General features: G+C 46.7%; 1 protein-coding gene across 1 annotated transcript in view; it reads right to left on the bottom strand.

Moving 5' to 3' along the window:
• Positions 1 to 22,684, bottom strand: part of LOC132782177 (ras-associating and dilute domain-containing protein) — a 152,203-nt gene that overhangs the window by 109,051 nt on the left and 20,468 nt on the right. Inside the window, exon 2 of the mRNA XM_060786901.2 lies at positions 16,734 to 17,295. Coding sequence (XP_060642884.2) covers positions 16,734 to 17,286 — 553 coding nt within the window. The 5' untranslated portion in view covers positions 17,287 to 17,295. The remainder of the gene's footprint in view (positions 1 to 16,733; positions 17,296 to 22,684) is intronic.

Genomic DNA, 22,684 nt, shown 5'->3' with positions numbered 1-22,684 from the left:
TCTGGCATGACTTGTTTTTGATAAATCCATGTTGACTATTAGAGATGACTGCATTTGTTTCTAAGTGTTTGCAGACCGCTTCCTTAACAATCTTTTCCAGAATCTTGCCCGGTATCGACGTGAGGCTGACCGGACGGTAGTTGTTTGGGTCATCCTTTTTTCCCTTCTTGAAAATTGGGACCACATTGGCCCTCCTCCAATCCGCTGGAACTTCTCCCGTTCTCCAAGAACTCTCAAAGATGATTGTCAACGGTTCGGAAATGACTTCCGCTAGTTCCTGTATATGTGAATTGTGAGCCCCCCGGAGTCTCCGGAGGGGTGGGAGGGGTGGAATATAAATACTGTAAACAAATTAATAGTAATAAATGTGCTGTCGCACGTTGGGCCTATGCATAAGACTGTAGACAGGACATAAATTCTGTGTGCCCAACGGGACGCTGGGGCTGCCTCTGATTAAAGGCCCTTGGAGTTCCTTAAAACAGAGTCTTTAGATAGCTTAAAGGTTCAACAAAGTTCTTTATTAATGAAAACAAACAGGTACTTCTAGGCTTTCTTAACAGTCTGTTGGCTCTCTCTCAATCTTGTCCACAGGGAACAGGCACTATCTTCATAACTGTAACTAATGGGGAAATCCTTAACTTCTAATCTGGGCAGCCTCTGTTGGCGTGGAGCCCCTGCACCCGGTACCAACCGCTTCTGGCTTCCATGAGTGACCCTTACCAAGCAGAGCTTTGTAGACTTCCAGAGGAAAAAGGAGTTCAGGTTTTGGTGATGGCTGGCTGAAATCCCTCAGCAAAGGAGCTGTAGGGCTGTATATCTTCCAGCCAAGCTGTGGGCTGTATATCTCCCTGGCCAAGCCGTAGAAGACGAAGCTTTCTACAGGAGCTCTTGGTATTATGTCCTGCATGAAAGGCTTCTCTGTGTGGACTGAACCCAAAATAGCTCCTATTTCCTCCAAAAACCCAAAAAGGGGGCGGGACCAGGGAACCTAACTATAATTGACAGGTGGCTTGCCCTATGATTGCAGCCAAAAGAAGCCACCTATCTGCAGAGTCCCTGAAACTTAGGACTACAACAAACATTCAATGCAAAGCAAACAAAACTGGAGCTCCTGGTGCAGTTGTACCTGCACAATAAATCTTTTCCCAATGCCAAAATGTGCCGATATTGTTAAATAAATGTGCATTTGTGATATATGATAAATCCAGCACCGTTACAAGCAGCACAACGGCATAGTAATAATGCCAGTGGGTGAGTTCCTTTCGGTCCCATTTAACCCCTCTTGAGGACAACTGCCTGGCGTTCAGCCTCCATCTCCAAATTGGCCCCGCATCAATCCACGGACTCTATGATTTGTCAGATCCGGGAACGCAACCATTCTTAGAAACCCAGCAGGAATGTGCCAGGAAAACAATCCGTCCTGCAACGCTCCACTCGTACACACCTTCTTTCCGCCCACGGACCCCATTCACACATTGCCGCAGAGTACAGTGCTTGACATTTCACGCCCGTGGGATAAAATGAAGCAATTTCGGCTCGGAGGTGGGGAGGAGGGTGTCGAAAAGGAGGACAAAATAGCTGCAGAAAGGTGGGGATTTTTTTCCCTGAAAGGCAAACGTTCTTGTTCAGTGGGTACATCTCCGCTGTAGAATTAATGCAGTTTGACAGCACTTGAATTAGCATGGCTCTTGGTTATGGAATTATGGAGTTGTAGTTTTATAAGGCCCTGAACCTTCGAAGCCAAACAGTGCTGGTGTCGCACAAAATGACAATTTTCCCATAAAAGGTAAATATTTCCCCTTGACATTATGTCTAGTTGTGTCAAACTCTGGGACTCTGGTGCTCATCTCCATTTCTAAGCTGGCGAGCCAGCGTTGTCCGTAGACGCCTCCAAGGTCATGTGGCCAGCATGACTGCATTGAGTGTTGTCACCTTCCCACTGGAGCGGTACCTATTGATCTACTCACATTTGCATGTTTCCGAACTGCTAGGTTGGCAGAAGCTGGGCCTAACAGCAAGAGCTCACCCCACTCCCTGGATTTGAACCAGTGACCTTTCAGTCAGCAGGTTCTGCAGCTCAGCAGTTTAACCTGCTGCAACACTGGGGATTCCAATAACAATCCTAGGTTAAGTAGAGTTTTCCCCTGACATTAGGTCTAGTTATGTCCAACTCTGGGGTCGGTGCTCATCTCCATTTTTAAGCTGAAGAGCCGGCATTGTCCATAGACGTCTCCTAGGTCATGTGGCCAGCATGACTGCATGGAGTGCCGTTACCTTCCCACCGGAGCGGTACCTATTGATCTACTCACATTTGCATGTTTTTGAACTGCTTGGTTGGCAGGTGCTAGGATGAACAGCCTGAAAAATCTACAACTACCCAACAAAAGATGGCTTACCAATCATCCAACATGGCTCCATGGTCAACTCCCATAGAAATGTACTTGAGGATCTAGAACAGTGTTTCTCAACCTTCCTAATGCAGTGACCCCTTAATACAGTTCCTCATGTTGTGGTGACCCCCAACCATAAAATTGTTTTTATTACCACTTCACAGCTGTAATTTTGCTACTGTTACAAATCATAATGTAAATATCTGATATGCAGGATGTGTTTTCATTCACTGGACCACATTTGTCACAAATACCCGATGCACCCACATTTGAATACTGGTAGGGTTGGAGGGGATTGATTTTGGCCTTTGGGAGTTGTAGCTTCTGGGATTTATAGTTCACCTACAATCAAAGAGCATTCTGAACTCCACCAATGATTGAATTGAACCAAACTTGGGACACGGAACTCCCACAACCAACAGAAAATACATGGAAGGTTTGGTGGCATTGACCGTGTTGTAGTTCATGTGGACTCAAAACAATGATGGATCTGGACCAAACTTGGCATGAATACTCAATATGTGCAAATTCTGGTGGAGTTTGGGGAAAATAGAGTTGACATTTGGGAGTTGTAGTTGCTGGGATTTATAGTTCACCTACAATCAAAGAGCATTCTGAACTCCACCAATGATGGAATTGAACCAAACTTGGCACACAGGCCTCCCACGACGAACAGAAAATATTGTGTTTTCTGATGGTCTTTGGAGACCCCTCTGATACCCCCTCGTGACCCTTCCAGGGGTCCCGACCCCCAGGTTGAGAAACAGTGATCTAGAACATCAATGCACAACTGATGCTCTCCAGGTGTTTTGGACTTCAGTTCCCAGAATTCCTGACCATTGACTGGATAAGCTGGCTAGGGCTTCTAGGAGTTGGAGTTCCAAAACCTGAATGGCCGCAGTGATGCACTACTGACCTAGAACATGCTTGGAGGATGTGGGTTCCAGTTCAGATACTGGCTTGAAGTGTTTGATTCCATCCAGTATGCAGAGCTTCCTTTGGATGGTGCTTTTCCTGCATGGCAGGGGGTTGGACTAGATGGCCTTTGTAGTCTCTTCGAACTCTGTTCTACGATTCCATGGTTCTATGATTGTATGACTGAGGCCTTCTTCTGTTTCATTGTCTCTGTATGGAACCCACTTGCCCACTCCTGGCCCCTAACTGTGATGCCCATGACTAGGGAAAAGGTAAACGTTTCCCCTTGACGTGTCCAACTCTGGGGGTTGGTGCTCATCTCCATTTCTAAGGGGAAGAGCCGGCGTTGTCCATAGACACCTCCAAGGTCATGCGGCTACTGGCATGACTGCATGGAGCCCATGACTATAAACCCCCAAAATTATCATTCTCCAACAAGGTGACTTCTCCATCTCCTGGAATGGCAGAGTTCGATTTGGAGAGCAGGGAATCTAGACACCAAAAACTCTGTATACTTAACTTTGCATTTGACCTTGCAGGTAGAAATTGCAAATTGAATCCATGTCTTTCAAGACATCGTTGAGGAGCCAGGAATGCATTTCTGGGATATGTTCATTATCACAAGAAAATCCCATGACCTATTTGTGCCATAATATATCTATGATGAATGAAGTAGCAATCCATAATGGGCTCCGAGCTTACCTGGGGCAGCGAGCAACCTTGACATAGACAAACCGGACCCTACAAGGACTACTGCTTGGGAGATGGTTTCGCACTGGTGGCCACTGGGACGTTGTGACCAGAAAGCACACATCTGTCCAGCTGACAGCTGTTTCTTGCATGAATAATCACCCCAGCTCCTCAAGCGAGCCGTTCATGCGATGCATCAATGCCATTCGATTTGGGGTGTCTGCCGTTCTCCATGTTTCTGCCCAAGAGGAATGCGGGGACAAAGGACACTTGATGAAGAAATGCCCTTGAAAGTTTAACAAGGCTTGGGAAGGTTGCTTTGGGTGGGCTGCAACCCCCAGAATCACACCTAACCAGGAGATATTACTATTATTATTATTATTATTATTACAAACACGACAAGATGAGTCATAGAATCATCGAATGACAGAGTTGGAAGAGACCTCCTGGGCCATCCAGTCCAACCCCATTCTGCCAAGAAGCAGGAATATTGCATTCAAATCACCCCTGACAGATGGCCATCCAGCCTCTGTTTCAAAGCTTCCAAAGAAGGAGCCTCCACCACACTCCAGGACAGAGAGTTCCACTGCTGAACGGCTCTCACAGTCAGGAAGTTCTTCCTCATGTTCAGGTGGAATCTCCTCTCTTGTAGTTTGAAGCCATTGTTCCATTGCGTCCTAGTCTCCAGGGAAGCAGAAAACAAGCTTGCTCCCTCCTCCTCCCTGTGGTTTCCTCTCACATATTTATACATGGCTATCATATCCCCTCTCAGCCTCCTCTTCTTCAGGCTAAACATGCCCAGCTCCTTAAGTCACTCCTCATAGGGCTTGTTCTCCAGACCCTGGATCATTTTAGTCACCCTCCTCTGGACACATTCCAGCTTGTCAATATCTCTCTTGAATTGTGGTGCCCAGAATTGGACACAATATTCCAGGTGTGGTCTAACCAAAGCGGAATACAGCATGGGGACCATGACTTCCCTAGATCTAGACACTATTCTCCTATTGATGCAGGCCAAAATCCCATTGGCTTTTTTTGCCGCCACATCACATTGTTGGCTCATGTTTAACTTGTCCACGAGGACTCCAAGATTTTTTTCACACGTCCTGCTCTCGAGCCAGGCATCGTCCTCCATTCTGTATCTTTGCATTTCGTTTTTCCTGCCAAAGTGGAGTATCTTGCATTTGTCACTGTTGAACTTCATTTTGTTAGTTTTGGCCCATCATCTCTCTAACCTGTCAAGATCGTTTTGAATCCTGCTCCTGTCCTCTGGAGTATTGGCTATCCCTCCCAATTTGGTGTCATCTGCAAACTTGATGATCCTGCCTTCTAACCCTTCATCCAAGTCATTAATGAAGATCCTGAACAGGACCGGGCCCAGGACGAAACCCTGCTGATGGCACTCCGCTCGTCACTTCTTTCCAGGATGAAGAGGAAGCCTTGGGGAGAATCACCCTCTGGGTTCGTCCATTTAACCAATTCCAGATCCATCTAACCATAGTTTGGCCTAGCCCACATTGGACTAGTTTGTTTGCCAGAAGGTCATGAGTCCACAGCAGATACTCTGCTGGCTGTTGTATTGGTTCACACTTTGGACACTTCCCAAGTGTCTAGGACTGTGTGATGTATCGGCGAATAATGCGTGCAGATCCTAGTTAGGTGGCCTTTTGCAGCTGGGAGATGGTAATTTTGTCAGTGCCCATTGTGTTCAAGTGCAGACCAAGGTCTTTAGGCACTGCACTCAGTGTGCCGATCACCACTGGGACCACCTTGACTGGCTTGTGCCAGAGTCTTTGCAGTTCAATTTTTAAATCCTCATATCGTGTCAGCTTTTCCAGTTGTTTCTCTTCAATCCTGCTGCCGCCTGGGATTGCAACATCAACGATCCATACTATTATTACTAATATTATATATTATATGTATAATATATATATTATATATTAGTAATATAATATTATTACTAATATTATTATTATTAGAAACACAAAACTGGTGGCACAGTGGGTTAAACCACTGAGCTGCTAAACTTGTTGACCAAAAGGTCGTAGGTTTGAATCCGGAGAGCGGTTTGAGCTTCTGCTGTTAGCCCCAGCTTCTGCCAGCCTAGGTAAAGGCAAAGGTTGTCCTCTGACATTAAGCCCAGTCATCAACTACCAAGCTTGCAAATTTTGTATTTTGTCTGTTTGTTTTGTTCTGTTAAAATTGTAATACAATTGACTGGTTGCCCTGACACGACAAATAAATAAAGTCCAGTCATGTCTGACTCTGGGGTGTGGTGCTCATCTCAATTTCTAAGCCGAAGAGCTGGCATTGTCCATAGACACCTCCAAGGTCATGTGGTTGGCATGAGTGCATGGAGAGCTGTTACCTTTCCGCCGGAGTGATACCTATTGATCTACTCACATTTGCATGTTTTCGAACTGCTAGGTTGGCAGAAGCTAGGGCTGACAGCGGAAGCTCACGCCGCTCCCCGGAATCGAACCTGTGACCTTTCGGTCAGCGCTTCAACCCACTGTGCCACAGGGGGTTCATGCCAACCTAGCAGTTTTAAAACATGCAAATGTGAGTACATCAATATGTACTGCTCCAGCGGAAAGGTAATGGTGCTCCATGCAGTCATGCCAGCCACATGACCTTGGAGGTGTCTACGGACAATGCCAGCTCTTCGGCTTAGAAATTGAGATGAGCACCAGAGTCCCAGAGTTGGACACAACTGGACTTAATGTCAGGGGAAAACCTTTACCTTTACTTTACAACAAGATTAGTACACAGCAAACAAGGTCACTCTGCTGGCTGTTGTATTGGATCACACGTCGGACCCTTCCCAAGTGTCTAGGACTGTGTGATATATCGGCGAATAATGTGTGCGCATCCCAGGTGGTAATTTTATCAGCACTGATTGTGTTTAAGTGCAGGCCAAGGTCTTGAGGCACTGCACCCAGTGTGCCGATCACCACTGGGACCACTTGGAGGACCTAGAAAATGCCTAAAGATGATATATACTGGTCGGAAGTGGATAAACGAAACCATGGTGATTTTGACATCCAGTCCCGTCCCCCTCCCACACACACACACAGTTTGAAACGCAACTGTGATTTTAAAAAACCATAGGGAACATTAACAATATACTGAAGCCGAAAGCATAATTGAATGTGATTAAAAAGGAAGAATGAAAAGCTCTCAAAAGAGTATAAGAACCATTAGAAAGAGAAGAGTGAATAGAAAATCCAGCGCACATTATGCAAGGCCCATTGCCTCAAGCAGTTAGTCCTCTAAACCCTGCCAAATATCTGTCTGTCTATCTATCCATCCATCTATCTATCAAAACACCGGTATATACGAGGGTTGAATGAAAAGTAATGCCTCCACCTTCGTACCTCCTCAACAGATGGCAGTACTGGTATGCGGCAGGTACTGGCTTGTTCAATAGACTCTCCTCTACAGTTCCATTTTGGTGGGAAGCCTCAGCATTGAATGGTTGTGTTGTTAAAGTGCGAAGTACGGAGCCCTGCGCAGATAGTCGGTCAATGCAACGTGTAGTCACTGAATTCTTGACAACAGAAAGTGTCACTCCAGAGGAGATTCATCAGAGAATGCAAGCTGTTTGTGGTGATTGTTCTGTCATGCGCTGGGCCTGTAAAGAATTTCCTTTAGAACAGGACATGAGACTTGAGCCCAGCGGGAAGCCAGGGGGCCCAAGGAGAAGTTCTCAGAGGTTTTCCACCACAAATGATCTTTAGATGGCTTGTGGAGTATAACAAAGTCTTTTATTAATGAACAATCAGACAGAAACTTCTCTTGTCTTCAGAAAGTTAAACAAATGATTCCAGGCTTTTATGCAACTGGTAGCTTCCTAAACTTGCCCACGAAGGACAGGCAACTGTCTTCAACAACTTCTTCTTTACTTTAAAGGAAAGTCCCCTTTTTAATTTCTCCCAGGCTGACTGTAATCTAACCCTTACTGACGTGGGCTCCGCTACCGGGTCGAACTGCTTCTCGAACGCTGAGTGGACCTACCAGTAAAGGCTTAGATGTTCTCCAGCTGGAGTTCTTTGGTGTTTAGGGTTGTTTCCCTGGAAATCTTTGGAGACTCTTAAGACTGTTCCCCCCCCCCCCCCGAAAAGTCTTAAGGATTGAACTTTTTGTACAGGGGAAGCTTACACACGTCCTGTACATTAGCTTTCCTTGCTGAGACTAACTAAAAAATGGCTCCCTTCCCTTCCCAATTGCCCTGAGCAAGGGGCAGAACCAAAACTTAACGATGATGGACAGGTGACTTGCCCTATGACTGCAACCAAAGGAAGCCACCTTACTGCAGAAACCCAGGAACCTTGGGCTGCAAGCAAACATTTAATACAAAGCAAACAAAATTGGAGCTCCTGGTACAGCCGTATCAGCGCAGTGATTGTGTTGATGTGAGTACTGTGTGTCGTTGGGTGAGAAAGTTTAAAGATGTTGAGGTGGAGACATCTGACTTGCATGACAAACAAAGAGTTGGACGTCCTGTGACAGCAACCACCGAGTTTCACAAGCAAAAGGTTGACAGATTGATTGTGATTAGATCGATAGGTATTACTCTGGCGGGAAGGTAACAACACTCCATGCAGTCATGCTGGCTACATGACCTTGGAGGTGTCTAAGGACAACGCTGGCTCTTCGGCTTAGAAATGGAGATGAGCACCAACCCACAGAGTGTTTTGATAGCCTCGTTGTAGAATATATTTCCACACTCTGACCCAAGAGTGTGAGGCCTTCTTCTGGCTGCGGTCCCCTTTGAGGAGGTATTGAAACCCAGCCACGGTATCTCCATCTGCAACCTTTCAGCCGCCAGAGTCACCCATTATCCTAATTGTCTGGATGAGCGGCTTGCATTCTCCCTTCTGCTACTCTCTCCCTCCACCCAACGGCTTGGAGAAAGGATCCGATTAAGCCATTCACCTTTCCAAAGGCTGATTAGCCGCCCAGAGCCAAATCCCCTTGGGCTGTGTGTGTTTGCGTGCGCGCCAACCTCTTATACCTTCGCGCTGTTGACATGATCCCTTTCCTGCTGCTGGGTAAAGCAGTGCATGGGTTGATGTCTTGTCGAAGGCTTTCGTGGCCGAAATCACTGGGTTGCTGTAAGTCTTTCAGGCAGCAACAGCCAGGCTATCTCTATGCAGATACCCTCAATTACCAAGCTTGCAAACTTTGTGTTTTGTCTGTCTGTTTGTTTGTTTTTGTTAAAAATGTAATACAAATGCCTGGTTGCTCCTGACACGATAAATAAAATAAATAAATAAGGGGAAACCTTTGCCTTTACCTTACACACACACACATTCCACTTGCCACGCTTCCAACAGACCTCTGAAGATGCCAACCACAAATACAGGTGAAACGTCAGGAGAGAATGCTGCAAGAGGAAACCTTTGCCTTTACCTTACACACACACACATTCCACTTGCCACACTTCCAACAGACCTCTGAAGATGCCAACCACAAATACAGGTGAAATGTCAGGAGAGAATGCTGCTAGAACATAGCCATACAGCCCGGGAAACTCACAGCAACCCAGTGATTCTGGCCATGAAAGCCTTCGACAACACAAATTTTCCCATTTCTCCATAATGAGTCTCACTCGTGGGAGAAAAGTGGGATACTATATCTATATCTATATCTATATATATATCTATATGCTAGCTGTCCCCTGCCACGTGTTGCTGTGGCCCAGTCTGTTGATCTGGAAAATAAAGTAATGAGAAAGTGTTGGTTTCTAATATAAGTAATTTCTTTATGCTTGTGGGTAAACAGTATTTCTTTGTCAGTGTTGATATGGAGAGTGTCTGGTTTAGGGGTTCCTTTCAAATCTATGATACTATATATCTCTGTGTGTGAATCATATCTATCTATCTATCTATCTATCTATCTATCTATCTATCTATATTTATGACTGGATGGCTCTTTGTCAGGAGGACTTTGATTACTTTTTCTTGCCCTGTTGAAGGGAGTTGGATTGGATGGCCTTAAGTATTTTCTGTTGGTCATGGGGGTTCTGTGTGGGAAGTTTGCCCCGGTTCTGTCGTTCGTGGGGTTCAGAATGCTCCAATAGTAGGTGAACTGTGAATCCCAGTGACTACAACTCCCAAATGTCGAGGTCTATTTCCCCCAAAGTCCATCTGTGTTCATATTTGGGTGTATTGAATGCTTGTGCCAAGTTTGGTCCAGATCCATCATTGTTTGAGTCCATGGTAGTCTCTGGATGTAGGTGAACTACAACTTCCAAACTCAAGGTCAATGCCCACCAAACACTTCCAGTATTTACTGTTGGCCATGGGAGTTCTGTGTCCCAAGTTTGGTTCAATTCCATCATTGGTGGGGTTCGGAATGCTCTTTGATTGCAGGTGAACTATAAATCCCAGCAACTACAACTCCCAAATGACAAAATCAATTTTTTTGAGTGAAGGACATACATTGGGTTGTTAGGTGTCTTGTGTCCAAATTTGGTGCCAATTCGTCCAGTGGTTTATGAGTTCTGTTAATCCCACAAACGAACATTACATTTTAATTTTAATTTTTGTATTGTCGAAGGCTTTCATGGCCGGAATCACTGGGTTGTTGTAGGTTTTTTCAGGCTATATGGCAATGTTCTAGAGGCATTTTCTCCTGACGTTTTGCCTGCATGTATGGCAAGCATCCTCAGAGGTTGTGAGGTCTGTTGGAACTAGGAAAAGGGGTTTATATATCTGTGGAATGACCAGGGTGGGACAAAGAGCTCTTATCTGATGTATTGTCGAAGGCTTTTATGGCCGGAATCACTGGGTTGTTGTAGGTTTTTTCAGGCTATATGGCCATGGTCTAGAGGCATTCTCTCCTGACGTTTCGCCTGCATCTATGGCAAGCATCCTCAGAGGTAGTGAGGTCTGTTGGAACTAGGAAAAGGGGTTTATATACCTGTGGAATGACCAGGGTGGGACAAAGGACTCTTGTCTGCTGGAGCTAGGTGTGAATGTTTCAACTGACCACCTTGATTAGATTTCCTAGTTCCAACAGACCTCACTACCTCTGAGGATGCTTGCCATAGATGCAGGCGAAACGTCAGGAGAGAATGCCTCTAGACCATGGCCATATAGCCCGAAAAAATTGCTGACAGAGAATTTGGCTGCGGCACTTGCAGGAATCAAAACACATAGGTGTTGAGTTGATTCAGACCTGCTTCCTGAAAATATGCTCCTCGCCTCCCTGACCCGAGAGGAAGGAGAGAGGAATCCCAAGCTCGGAAAATGGAGAGGAAAAAGAGAAATAACAAACAAACTGGTCAGGGAAGCAGTCAAAAGTTGATGTGAAAGCTGGCTCTTCACCATCACTGGTTGGAAGGAAGGAGAGGGAAAAAACACTTCCAACATTGGGACCTGGCCATTCCTAGTAAACACAGCAAAAGACCAGCCTCTAGTGTAGTCCTTTACAGAAAAGGATCTTCAAGAATGCCACCATGAACTGACTTGACCCAACACTTGCAACACTTACAACAGCAAAACAGCAGAGAGGAAACAACCAGGCACATCTTAACACCTCTCAACAAAAGATTCCCCCAGGCTCAGCCAGGCCTTCAAATGCTAATGAAAGTGGTCAGTTGAAACATTCACACCTGGCTCCAGCAGAGAAGAGCTCTTTGCCCCACCCCAGCCATTCCACAGGTATATAAACCCATTTTCCTAATTCCAACAGAAAGGAAACAACCAAGCACATCTTAACACCTCTCAACAAAAGATTCCCCCAGGCTCAGCCAGGCCTTCAAATGCTAATGAAGGTGGTCAGTTGAAACATTCACACCTGGCTCCAGCAGAGAAGAGCTCTTTGCCCCACCCCAGCCATTCCACAGGTATATAAACTCATTTTCCTAACTCCAACAAAAAGGAAACAACCAAGCACATCTTAACACCTCTCAACAAAAGATTCCCCCAGGCTCAGCCAGGCCTTCAAATGCTAATGAAGGTGGTCAGTTGAAACATTCACACCTAGCTCCAGCAGAGAAGAGCTCTTTGCCCCACCCCAGCCAATCCACAGGTATATAAACCCATTTTCCTAACTCCAACAGACCTCACTACCTCTGAGGATGCTTGCCATAGATGCAGGCGAAACGTCAGGAGAAAATGCCTCTAGAACATGGCTATATAGCCCCAAAAAACCCACAAGAAACTAGTGATTCCAGCCATGAAAACCTTCGACAATACACTTGGAGACTAACCAATGTTTAGATATGGCACGCTCCGAGTTCTGTTTATTGGTCTGCAAATCTCCCATCCCTCCCATCAAGCCTGGAGAGTTGGACTGAAATGGAAACAGACCTGTCTCGTCAAGGCGGTTTAGCTCAATTGTTTTTAATTAGGCAATCCAAAGTGTTTACAAATTGCTTTGAATATTCATAGAATCCTAGAGTTGGATGAGACGTCGTAGGCCATCCAGTCCAACCCCATTCTGCCAAGAAGCAGGAAAATCGCATTCAAAGCACCCCCGACAGATGTCCATCCAGCCTCTTTTTTAAAGCCTCCAAAGAAGGAGCTTCCACCACACTCCACGGCAAAGAGTTCCACTGCTGAACAGCTCTCACAATCAGGAAGTTAGAATCATAGATTCATAGAATCCTAAAGTTGGAAGAGAGCTGGTGGGCCATCCAGTCCAACCCCATTCTGCCAAGAAGCAGGAAAATCGCATTCAAAGCACCCCCGACAGATGGCCATCCAGCCTCTTTTTTAAAGCCCCCAAAGAAGGAGCTTCCACCACACTCCGCGGAAGAGAGTTCCACTGCTGAACAGCTCTCACAATCAGGAAGATAGAATCATAGATTCATAGAATCAAAGAGTTGGAAGAGACCTGGTGGGCCATTCAGTACAACACCATTTTGGTAAGAAGCAGGAAAAGCACCCCCAATAGATGGCCATGCAGCCTCTGCTGAAAAGCCTGCAAAGAAGGAGCCTGCGCCACACTCAGAGAGTTCCACTGCTGAACAGCTCTCAAAGTCAGGAAGTTCTTCCTCATGTTCAGGTGGAATCCCCTTTCCTGTAGTTGGAAACCATTGAACAGGGCATAGGGTTACAGCCTGTGCTGGATGGGGTTGTAATCCCCTTGAAGACATAGGTTCGCAGCTTGGGTGTGATCCTGGACTCCTTGGCGGTGACCGGGAGAGCATTTGCACATTTAAAATTTGTGCACCAGCTGTGCCCGTACCTTGCAAAGTCTGACTTGGCCACAGTAGTCCACGCTCTGGTTACATCCCATGTAGACTACTGCAACGCTCTCTACATGGGGTTGCCTTTGAAGGTGTCCGGAAGCTTCAAATGGTCCAACGGGTGGCAGCCAGGGAGATAGGGCAGAATATAAATAAAGTGTTGTTGTTGTTGTTATTCCAACAAGGAGTTACTTAAGGAGTTGGGTATGTATAACTTGAGAACGGGAAGGTAACAGGAGACATGATAGTCCACGCTCTGGTCGCATCCCGTATAGACTACTGCAATGCGCTCTACGTGGGGCTGCCTTTGAAGACTGTCCAGAAGCTTCAAATGGTCCAATGTATGGCAACCAGATTACTTACAGGAGCAGCGCTCAGAGAGCATACAACTGTTGTGCCAGCTCCACTGGCTGCCAGTTTGCTACCGGGTACAATTCAAAGTGCTGGCTTTAGCCTATAAAGCCCTAAATGATTCTGGTCCAGCTTACCTATCCGAATGTATCTCTCCTTATGAACCATTTAGGTCTTCAAGATCGTCTGGGGAGGCCCTGCCTTCCTCGCAGATGCGTTTGGTGGCCCCTCAGCTATGGAACGCCCTCTCCAGGGATATAAGATTGGCTCACTCCCTTCTAACATTTGCATGTTTTCGAACTGCTAGGTTGGAAGAAGCTGGGGCTGTCAGCAGGAGCTCATGCTGCTCCCCAGATTTGAACCATCAACCTTTCGGTCAACAAGTTCAGCAGTTCACTGCGCCACCGGGGACAAAATAGACATATAGATATTGTGGCTTAGGGCCCTTCCAGGCAGGCTCTATATCCCAGGATCTGATCCCAGGTTTTCTGCTTTAAACTGGATTATATGAGTCCACACTGTCATAAAATCCGAGATAAATAGAAAAGCTGGGAACAGATCCTGGGATATATATAGGACCTGTCTGGAAGGATGTCGAGGAAAGCTGGTGCCTCTCCAACTGATCACTCTGCAAAGACATATCCTTGACAATTAGATCGGATCACTCGCTGTGCTCTGAACAGCCTTTCTTGTTCTCTTTCTTTTAACCAGTGAAGAGGGTCAATTGGTTTCCTGACACTATTTCCACAAAAGAAATTAAAAAGCGGTAGCAAAGAGAGTGAGAGCGAGAGAGCACTGACATAGATTCTGGGAGAAGCAGACCTTAGCAAGGACAGCTTTGGATCTGCAAAATGCTCAGGTCTTGGTCCAAGGCCAAGGGAAGAAGTCTATGTTGACAAGCATCGAAAATTATAAGAACTCTCCACCTGGATGGAAAACAGGCATTCACTCAAAGGAGAAGAGTCACCGAGTTGACTGAGAACATCTAGTTCAGGTATGGGCGAACTTCGGCCCTCTGGGTGTTTTGGACTCAATCCCACCATTCCTAACTAGGTAGGTAGGTAGGAAGGAAGGAAGGAGAGAAAAAAGAGAGAGAGAGAAAGGAGGAGAGAAAGAGGGAGGGAAGGTTGGCCACAGCAACGCGTGGTGAGTACAGCTAGTCTTATATAAATAAATATGTAATGTTCGTTTGTGGGATTAGCAGAACTCAAAAACCAGTGGGCCAATTGACACCAAATTTGGACAGCATACACCTAACAACCCAATGTATGTCCTTCACTCAAAAAATGTTGATTTTGTCATTTCGGAGTTGTAGTTGCTGGGATTTATAGTTCACCTGCAATCAAAGAGCATTCTGAACTCCACCAATTATGGCATTGAACCAAACGTGGCATACAGGACTCCCATGACCAACAGAAAACACTAGAAGGGTTTGGTGGGCATTGACCTTGAGTTTGGGAATTGTAGTTTACCCACATCCAGAGAGCACTGTGGACTCAAACAATGATGGATCTGGACCCATGTCTGATCCCACAGCAAGCTGGCTTCAGAAAAGGCAAAAGCTGCACATCGCAAGTGCTGAACCTGACTCAGCACATAGAAGATGGCTTTGAAAGGCAGCAGATCACAGGAGCTGTCTTCATAGACCTGTCAGCAGCCTATGAGACTGTGAACCACCACTGCCTCCTCCTGAGAAAAATGTAGAATATCACAAAGGACGACCACCTCACCCGCCTCATAGGAAACCTGCTACAAAACAGGAGCTTTTTTGTTGAGTTCCAGGGCCAGAGAAGCAGATGGCGGAAACAGAAGAACGGCCTGCCTCAGGGGAGCGTGCTTGCCCCATCCATGTTCAACATCTACATAAATGACCAGCCACTGCCAGAAGGGACAGAGAGTTTCATCTATGCTGATGATCATGCCATTACCGCTCAAGCAGGGAGCTTTGAGATGGTTGAAAAGAAGCTCTCCGAAGCTCTAGGTGCTCTTACTGCCTATTACAGCTGATCCCCAACCCATCTAAAACACAGACACATGCCTTTCACCTTAAGAACAGACAAGCATCCCAAGCTCTGAGGATTATTACCTGGGAAGGAATCCCACTGGAGCATTGCAGCGCACCCAAATCCCTGGGAGTCACTCTGGACCGTTCTCTGACCTACAAGAGGCACTGCCTGAACATCAAGCAAAAAATGGGCGCTAGAAACAATATCATTCGGAAGCTGACTGGCACAACCTGGGGATCACAACCAGACACAGTGAAGACACCTGCCTCTGCTGCTGAGTATGCATGCCCAGTGTGGAACACATCTCACCATGCTAAAACAGTGGATGTGGCTCTTAATGAGACATGCCGCATTATAACGGGGTGTCTGCGCCCTACACCACTGAAGAAATTACACTGTTTAGCCGGTATTGCACCACCTGACATCCGCCGGGGAGTAGCAACCAATAGTGAAAGGACCAAGGCAGTGACATCTCCAGCTCATCCCCTTTTTGGGTATCAGCCAGCCAGTCAACGACTTAAATCAAGAAATAGTTTTCTAAGATCTACAGAGACACTAGCTGAACCTCAGCAAGTGAGAGTCCAAAAGTGGCAGGCTCAAACCCAGAACCTCAATCCATGGCTGATACCAAATAAGAGACTCCCCCCCTGGGCACACAGAGGACTGGGCGACTTGGAAGGCGCAGAACAGACTGCGCTCTGGCACCACGAGGTGTAGAGAAATGGGGCTACAAAGTGGAATCCACGACATGCGAGTGTGGAGAAGAGCAAACCACTGACCACCTGCTGCAATGCAACCTGAGCCCTGCCACATGCACAATGGAGGACCTTCTTGCAGCAACACCAGAGGCACTCCAAGTGGCCAGATACTGGTCAAAGGACATTTAATCAACTACCAAGCTTGCAAACTTTGTGTTTTGTTTGTTTGTTTGTTTAAAAATGCAATACAACTGTTTGGTTTGCTCCAGACACGATAAATAAATAACCCCTTCCCATCTACTTCTTTTTTTAATCTATTGTGTAACCAATAACCACCTATATACACACACACACAAAACACATATGCACAGACTGGGCCACAGCAACGCGTGGCAGGAGACGGCTAGTTAATAATAAAAAAAGACATTGACCTGATGGCACATCACAACAAGACCGAAGGAAAGCCCGTTCTCATTCTCACCTGCAGTGATGGTGTCTTTGTCCCTGGCAGCCAGCTCTTCCACTTCGGAGCGCTTCCGGAGCTCAAACCTCCTGGAGAAGCCTTCTCGAGGCTTCCAAAGATCCTGGATCAGAAGAGGTTTCTCGTTGTCCCGGAGGACCCTCAGCCCTTCCATCTGCCATTGCTTCTCCGAACCCGAAAACTTCCCAATCACATCGCAAAGGACGTAATGCCCGGCATCCACCTTATCCAGTCCATAGCGTTCCAGGGCTTCTTTGACCAGCTCCTGGGCACTGGAGCTGCCCGTTGCCAAGACGCTCTTGTAATGGGCGCCCGCACAGATGTGGCACCCAAAGACCTTCAGCACGCCGGGGGCCGAGACTTGGGTGGAGAGCTCTGAGGGGTCGTCCTTGCTCTCGGTTGGGTAAGAAGCCAACGAGCTGCGGTCCTTGTAGCTCAGGGTCCGGTACAAGACCTGGGAGAAGATCCGGCTTTGCCGCTTGAACTTGTTCTTCGACGGCGGAGACATCACCGAGGAGGGCGACCGGTAGAACATAGTGCTGGAGGTCGTCATAGGTTCTGGCTGTGGAGAGAGCAGAATCGGAGAAGCAGAGAGTTAGGAGGGACACCAATGCACCAATTTTGGAGACACCCATGTTGTGGCCCTTGGGCTCCGAAATCTTGCTCCGAGCTGCCCCACAAACCCTCAAAAGATAATGGAGGGTGTTTCTATCACATCTGGAAGCCTCCTAGTCATCTCAGAGTCTCTTTTTGAAGAAATCTAGAGAAAATGACCTTGCCATTGGCTCCACTGATGAATTGCTCTTGCAATGAAGACTCGGGGCCCTTCCACACAGCCATAAAACCCAGAATATCAAGGCAGATAATCCTCAATATCTGTTTTGAACTGGGTTATTTGAGGTCCCTTCTACACAGCTGTATAAAATCCACATTGAACTGGATTAAGTGGCAGTGTGGACTCAGATAACCCAGTTCAAAGCAGATATTGTGGAGTATCTGCCTCGATATTCTGGGTTATATGGCTGCGTGGAAGGGCTCTGAGTCCACACTACCATATAATCCAGTTCAATGTGGATTTTATACAGCTGTGTGGAAAGGGTTTAAGAGTCAATCAGACTCTACCATCCGGTAACTTAGAATCGCAGAGTTGGAAGGAGACCCCAGGAGCCATCCAGTCTAAGCAGGAAAAGCACAAAGCACTCCCAACAGATAGCCACCCAGCCTCTGCTCAAAAACTTCCAAAGAAGGAGATTCCACCAAACTCCAGGGCAGAGAGTTCCACTGTTGAACAGCTCTTCTTACAGTCAGGAAGTTCTTCCTAATGTTCAGGTGGAATCTCCTTCCCTGTCATTTGAACCCATGGCTCCAGGGCAGTGGAAAACAAGCCTTCTCCCTCTTCCTTATGAAAACTTTTCAGATATTTAATCTTGGCTATCGTGTCTCCATAAGATCTGGTCCTATCCTTTGAAGCAACAAGAAAGCAAACCCGTTTCCTACTCTTTGTGACGGTCCTTGAGATATTAGAAGAGTGCAACTAGTATATATACATATGTTAACATTAATATTTATATTTAATTATTGATTTAATTAATATTAATAATAATTTTAATCCTCTCGAGGCAAAGCTCCACATAGGTCTAAAATACATTCATCATCACACTAAAATGCATTATTGCGGATCCATCTTCTCTTCAAAGAGGTCCCTGTTCCCTGATCAAGAGGACCCTGGTCAAGTGATCCCTGGTCAAAGAGCTCCATGACCAAGAGGTCCCTGGTCAAAGAAGTCCCTGGTAAAGTGGTCCCTGGTCAAAGAGGTCCATGGTTAAGAGGTCCCTGGTCAAGTGGTCCCTGGTCAAAGAGGTCCCTGTTCAAAGAGATCCCTGGTCAAGAGGTCCCTAGTCAAAGAGGTCCTTGTTCAAGTGGTCCCTGGTCAAAAAGGTCCCTGTTCAAGTGGTCCCTGTTCAAGTGGTCCCTGTTCAAGTGCTCTCTGGTCAAAAAGGTCCCTGGTAAAAGTGGTCCCTGGTCAAATGGTCCCTGTTCAAGTGGTCCCTGGTCAAGAGGTCCCTGGTCAAGAGGTCCCTGTTCAAGTGGTCCCTGGTCAAAGAGGTCCCTGGTCAAAGAGGTCCCTGGTCAAGTGGTCCCTGGTCAAAGAGGTCCCTGGTCAAAGAGGTCCCTGTTCAAGTGGTCCCTGGTCAAAGAGGTCCCTGTTCAAGTGGTCCCTGGTCAAAGAGGTCCCTGTTCAAGTAGCCCTTGTTCAAGTGGCCCCTGGTCAAGTGCTCTCTAGTCAAAGAGGTCCCCGTCAAAGTGGTCCCTGGTCAAATGGTCCCTGGTCAAGAGGTCCCTGGTCAAGTGGTCCCTGGTCAAAGAGGTCCCTGGTCAAGAGGTCTCTAGTCAAGTGGTCCCTGGTCAAAGTGCTCCTTGGTCAAGTGATCCCTAGTTTAAAAAAGGTTGGGAACTACTGATTTACAACAAGGAATAGTAATAGACATATAACCCAGAATATCAAGGCAGATCATCCACAGTGTCTGCTTTGAACTGGGTTATCTGAATCCACATTGCCATATATCCAAGTTCAAAGCAGATAACGTGGGGCTTTCTAGAGCTGTGTGAAAGGGCTGAGGGGGGAAAGGAAGGGCCCGAGGCTGTCAGGAATGGTGGGAGTTGAAGTCCAAAACACCTGGAGAGAGGGCCCAGGTTTGCCCATGTCTGCTGTAAACTCTGAACTTGTCATCACCAGGTAGAACTTTTATGTACAATGGACCTCTCACGTCACTCTACTGCTTTGAGCCAGCGAAGGGGGCATTTAAGGGCAACCAAGTTCCCTCTAAACTTCCCTTCTAATAAATGCACGAATACAACTTTTTTGTCCTTCGACGCAGCAGAAAACAGAGGACGTTCCCAAAAAAAGAGAAGGCACCGTTTGCCGTCATAATGGAGGTCGCCTCCCTAGGTGCAACCGTGAGGTTAATGAAATCTGCGGAACGTCGGCTGCCCGCCAGCACTTATCACGGTTTCGCCTTGTTGAAAGGCACAGCTTGTGACAACACACAATTATATCTATATACACATACACACACACAAATCTCCGCTTCTATTTTTATAATAAGAGACCCACCCATGACTAGGCCCTGTGTGTGTGTGCCGAAAACCTTCGGAAAGAAAATAGATCTCAAAATTTCACTATTCAAGCCATGGTCAAAGATTTTTCTGGCTGCACTTAGAGAACTACGTAGTTAAGTTATTCACTCACTTATAGGGTGTATTCACACGACAGAATTAATGCAACTTGACACCACTTTAACTGCCTTATCTCAACACTATGGAAGATTTATTTATCGAGTCATCAGCAACCAGTCAGTTATATTACATTTCTAACAGAACAAAACAAACAAACAGACAGAATACAAAAATACAAAATACAGAATACAAAATTTGTGAGTTTGGTAGTTGATTAAATGTCCTTTGACCAGGAGCTGGCCACTTGGAGTGCTTCTGGTGTTGCTGCAAGGAGGTCCTCCCTTGTGCATGTGGCAGGGCTCAGGGTGCATTGCAGCAGGTGGTCAGTGGTTTGCTCCTCTCCACACTCGCATGTTGTGGATTCCACTTTGTGGACCCATTTCTTAAGGTTGGCTCTGCATCTCGTGATGCCAGAGCGCAGTCTGTTCAGCGCCTTCCAAGTCGCCCAGTCTTCTGTGTGCCCAGGGGGGAGTCTCTCATTTGGTATCAGCCATTGGTTGAGGTTCTGGGTTTGAGCCTGCCACTTTTGGACTCTCGCTTGCTGAGGTGTTCCAGCGAGTGTCTCCGTAGATCTTAGAAAACTATGTCTTGATTTAAGTTGTTGACGTGCTGGCTGATACCCAAACAAGGGATATGTCTGCCTTGGTCCTTTCACTATTGGCTGCTACTTCCTGGTGGATGTCAGGTGGTGCAATACCGGCTAAGCAGTGTAATTTCTCCAGTGGTGTAGGGCGCAGACACCCCGTGATAACGCGGCATGTCTCATTAAGAGCCACATCCTCAGTTTTAGTCTGGTGAGATGTGTTCCACACTGGGAATGCATACTCAGCAGCAGAGTAGCATAGCGCAAGGGCAGATGTCTTCACTGTGTCTGGTTGTGATCCCCAGGCTGTGCCAGTCAGCTTTCATATGATATTGTTTCTAGCACCCAGTTTTTGCTTGATGTTCAGGCAGTGCTTCTTGTAGGTCAGAGAACGGTCCAGAGTGACTCCCAGGTATGTGGGTGCGCTGCAATGCTCCAGTGGGATTCCTTCCCAGGACATCCTCAGAGCTCGGCAGGTGGTGCAATACAGAAACGACCCAAAGTCTTAGTAGCGGAAAGACCACATGCGCAGTATGGAAGCGCTGTCTTTGTCAAACCAGGCCTCCAAGTCAGCAGTGCCCACACCACTGAAGAAAACAATATCGAGGTTCTAACAGTAGAGCTTAATAACATCACCATCACCTCTGTGTACAAGCCCCCAAATGAAGAGTTCTGCTTCTCCTCCCACGAGAATTTTGACAGGCACCAAAGGGCGGTAGTAATTGGTGACTTCAACAGCCACAGCCACGTATGGGGCTATGCCCAAGAGGATAAAAATGGAGAGGCTGTCCTCTCCTGGTCTGAACTGCACAAACTGTCACTCATCCATGATAGCAAGCTCCCACCATCCTACAACAGCGAGAGATGGCACCGAGGATATAACCCAGACCTCTTATTTGTGAGCGACAGCATCGTACAGCAATGCACCAAATCAGTGGGACCACCAATCCCAAACACACAGCACCGGCCAATAGTACTATGGAAGAGAATGCTGGTGACTGACCAAACTACAACTCCCATTATTCCATAACACTGAGTCACGCCAGGTAAAGTGATGTCAAGCTGTACTCTTTCTATAGTATGGATCAGCGTTTCTCAATATAGGGGTCGGGACCCCTGGGAGGGGGTCTCGAGGGGGTTTCTCAGAGGTCGCCAAAGACTATCAGAAAACATCTATTTCTGATGGTCTTTGGAATCTCTTTGGAAGAGAAGGCTGAAGATCTCTCCACCTGTCCTTCTCTTCCTTTTTGGAAACAGATGGCGAATCCTCCCACCAAAATCCCTCCTCCACTGTGATTGGCTGGCCTCTCAGCCAAGGTCTGTTTCAGACACTCCAAGCAAGGAGAGGAGAGCAGGTGTGCTCAGTGCATGGCAACGTGGTGCGCATGTGCGGGCGAGGGAGAGCGTGCGAGGCTGGAGGGAGGCTTGCACTGAAAGGGTCTTTGAAGGGGCTTTTGGGTGAAAAGCTAACAAAAATCAGCAAAAGAGAGAGATACCCTTTCTCTGACTTAAAAAGAGCAATATGGAAGAAAGTGTTGTTTTTTTTAAGAAACAAGAAGTGACATTTACAAGGTACTTCCTACACAGGATGCCTGTGGTTAGCTTCAAAGACTGTTTTTGAAGCGCAGAGGCCACGTGCACAAAAAGGTACTTCCATCAAAAGGTCAAAGAGAGGGGGCTGGAAAGAGAGTACTTTTCCATGACAAAAAATGTTCCTGTTTACTTGAGGCTATATATTTGGTGGTCAAAAGCCAAGACGGCACGGCAGTCACTTGAAGGTAACTTCTGTGCAACTTGCCTGGCTGTCCATCTTCTTCATGAAGAAACTAAAATAAAACCTTGGTTTTTTTATCTTTCATTGGGACTGTCTCCTTCCTTCCGTGTTCCCACGACATGGACCTAAAATGACCCAATTTAGGGTCTCTAACAGCACCAGCAAGTCCTTTCAGGGCATGGAGGTTCTGTGTGGGAAGTTTGACCCAATTCTATTGTTGGTGGGGTTCAAAATGCTCTTTGATTATAGGTGAACTATAAATCCCAGCAACTACAACTCTCAAATGTCAAGGTCTCTTTTCCCTAAACCCCAATAATGTTATTGTTCACATTTGGGCATATTGAGTATTCGTGCCAA

The sequence above is a fragment of the Anolis sagrei genome, chromosome Y (genome assembly GCF_037176765.1).
Source record: "Anolis sagrei isolate rAnoSag1 chromosome Y, rAnoSag1.mat, whole genome shotgun sequence".
Taxonomy (NCBI): domain Eukaryota; kingdom Metazoa; phylum Chordata; class Lepidosauria; order Squamata; family Dactyloidae; genus Anolis; species Anolis sagrei.
This window is presented reverse-complemented; position numbering and strand designations above follow the sequence as displayed.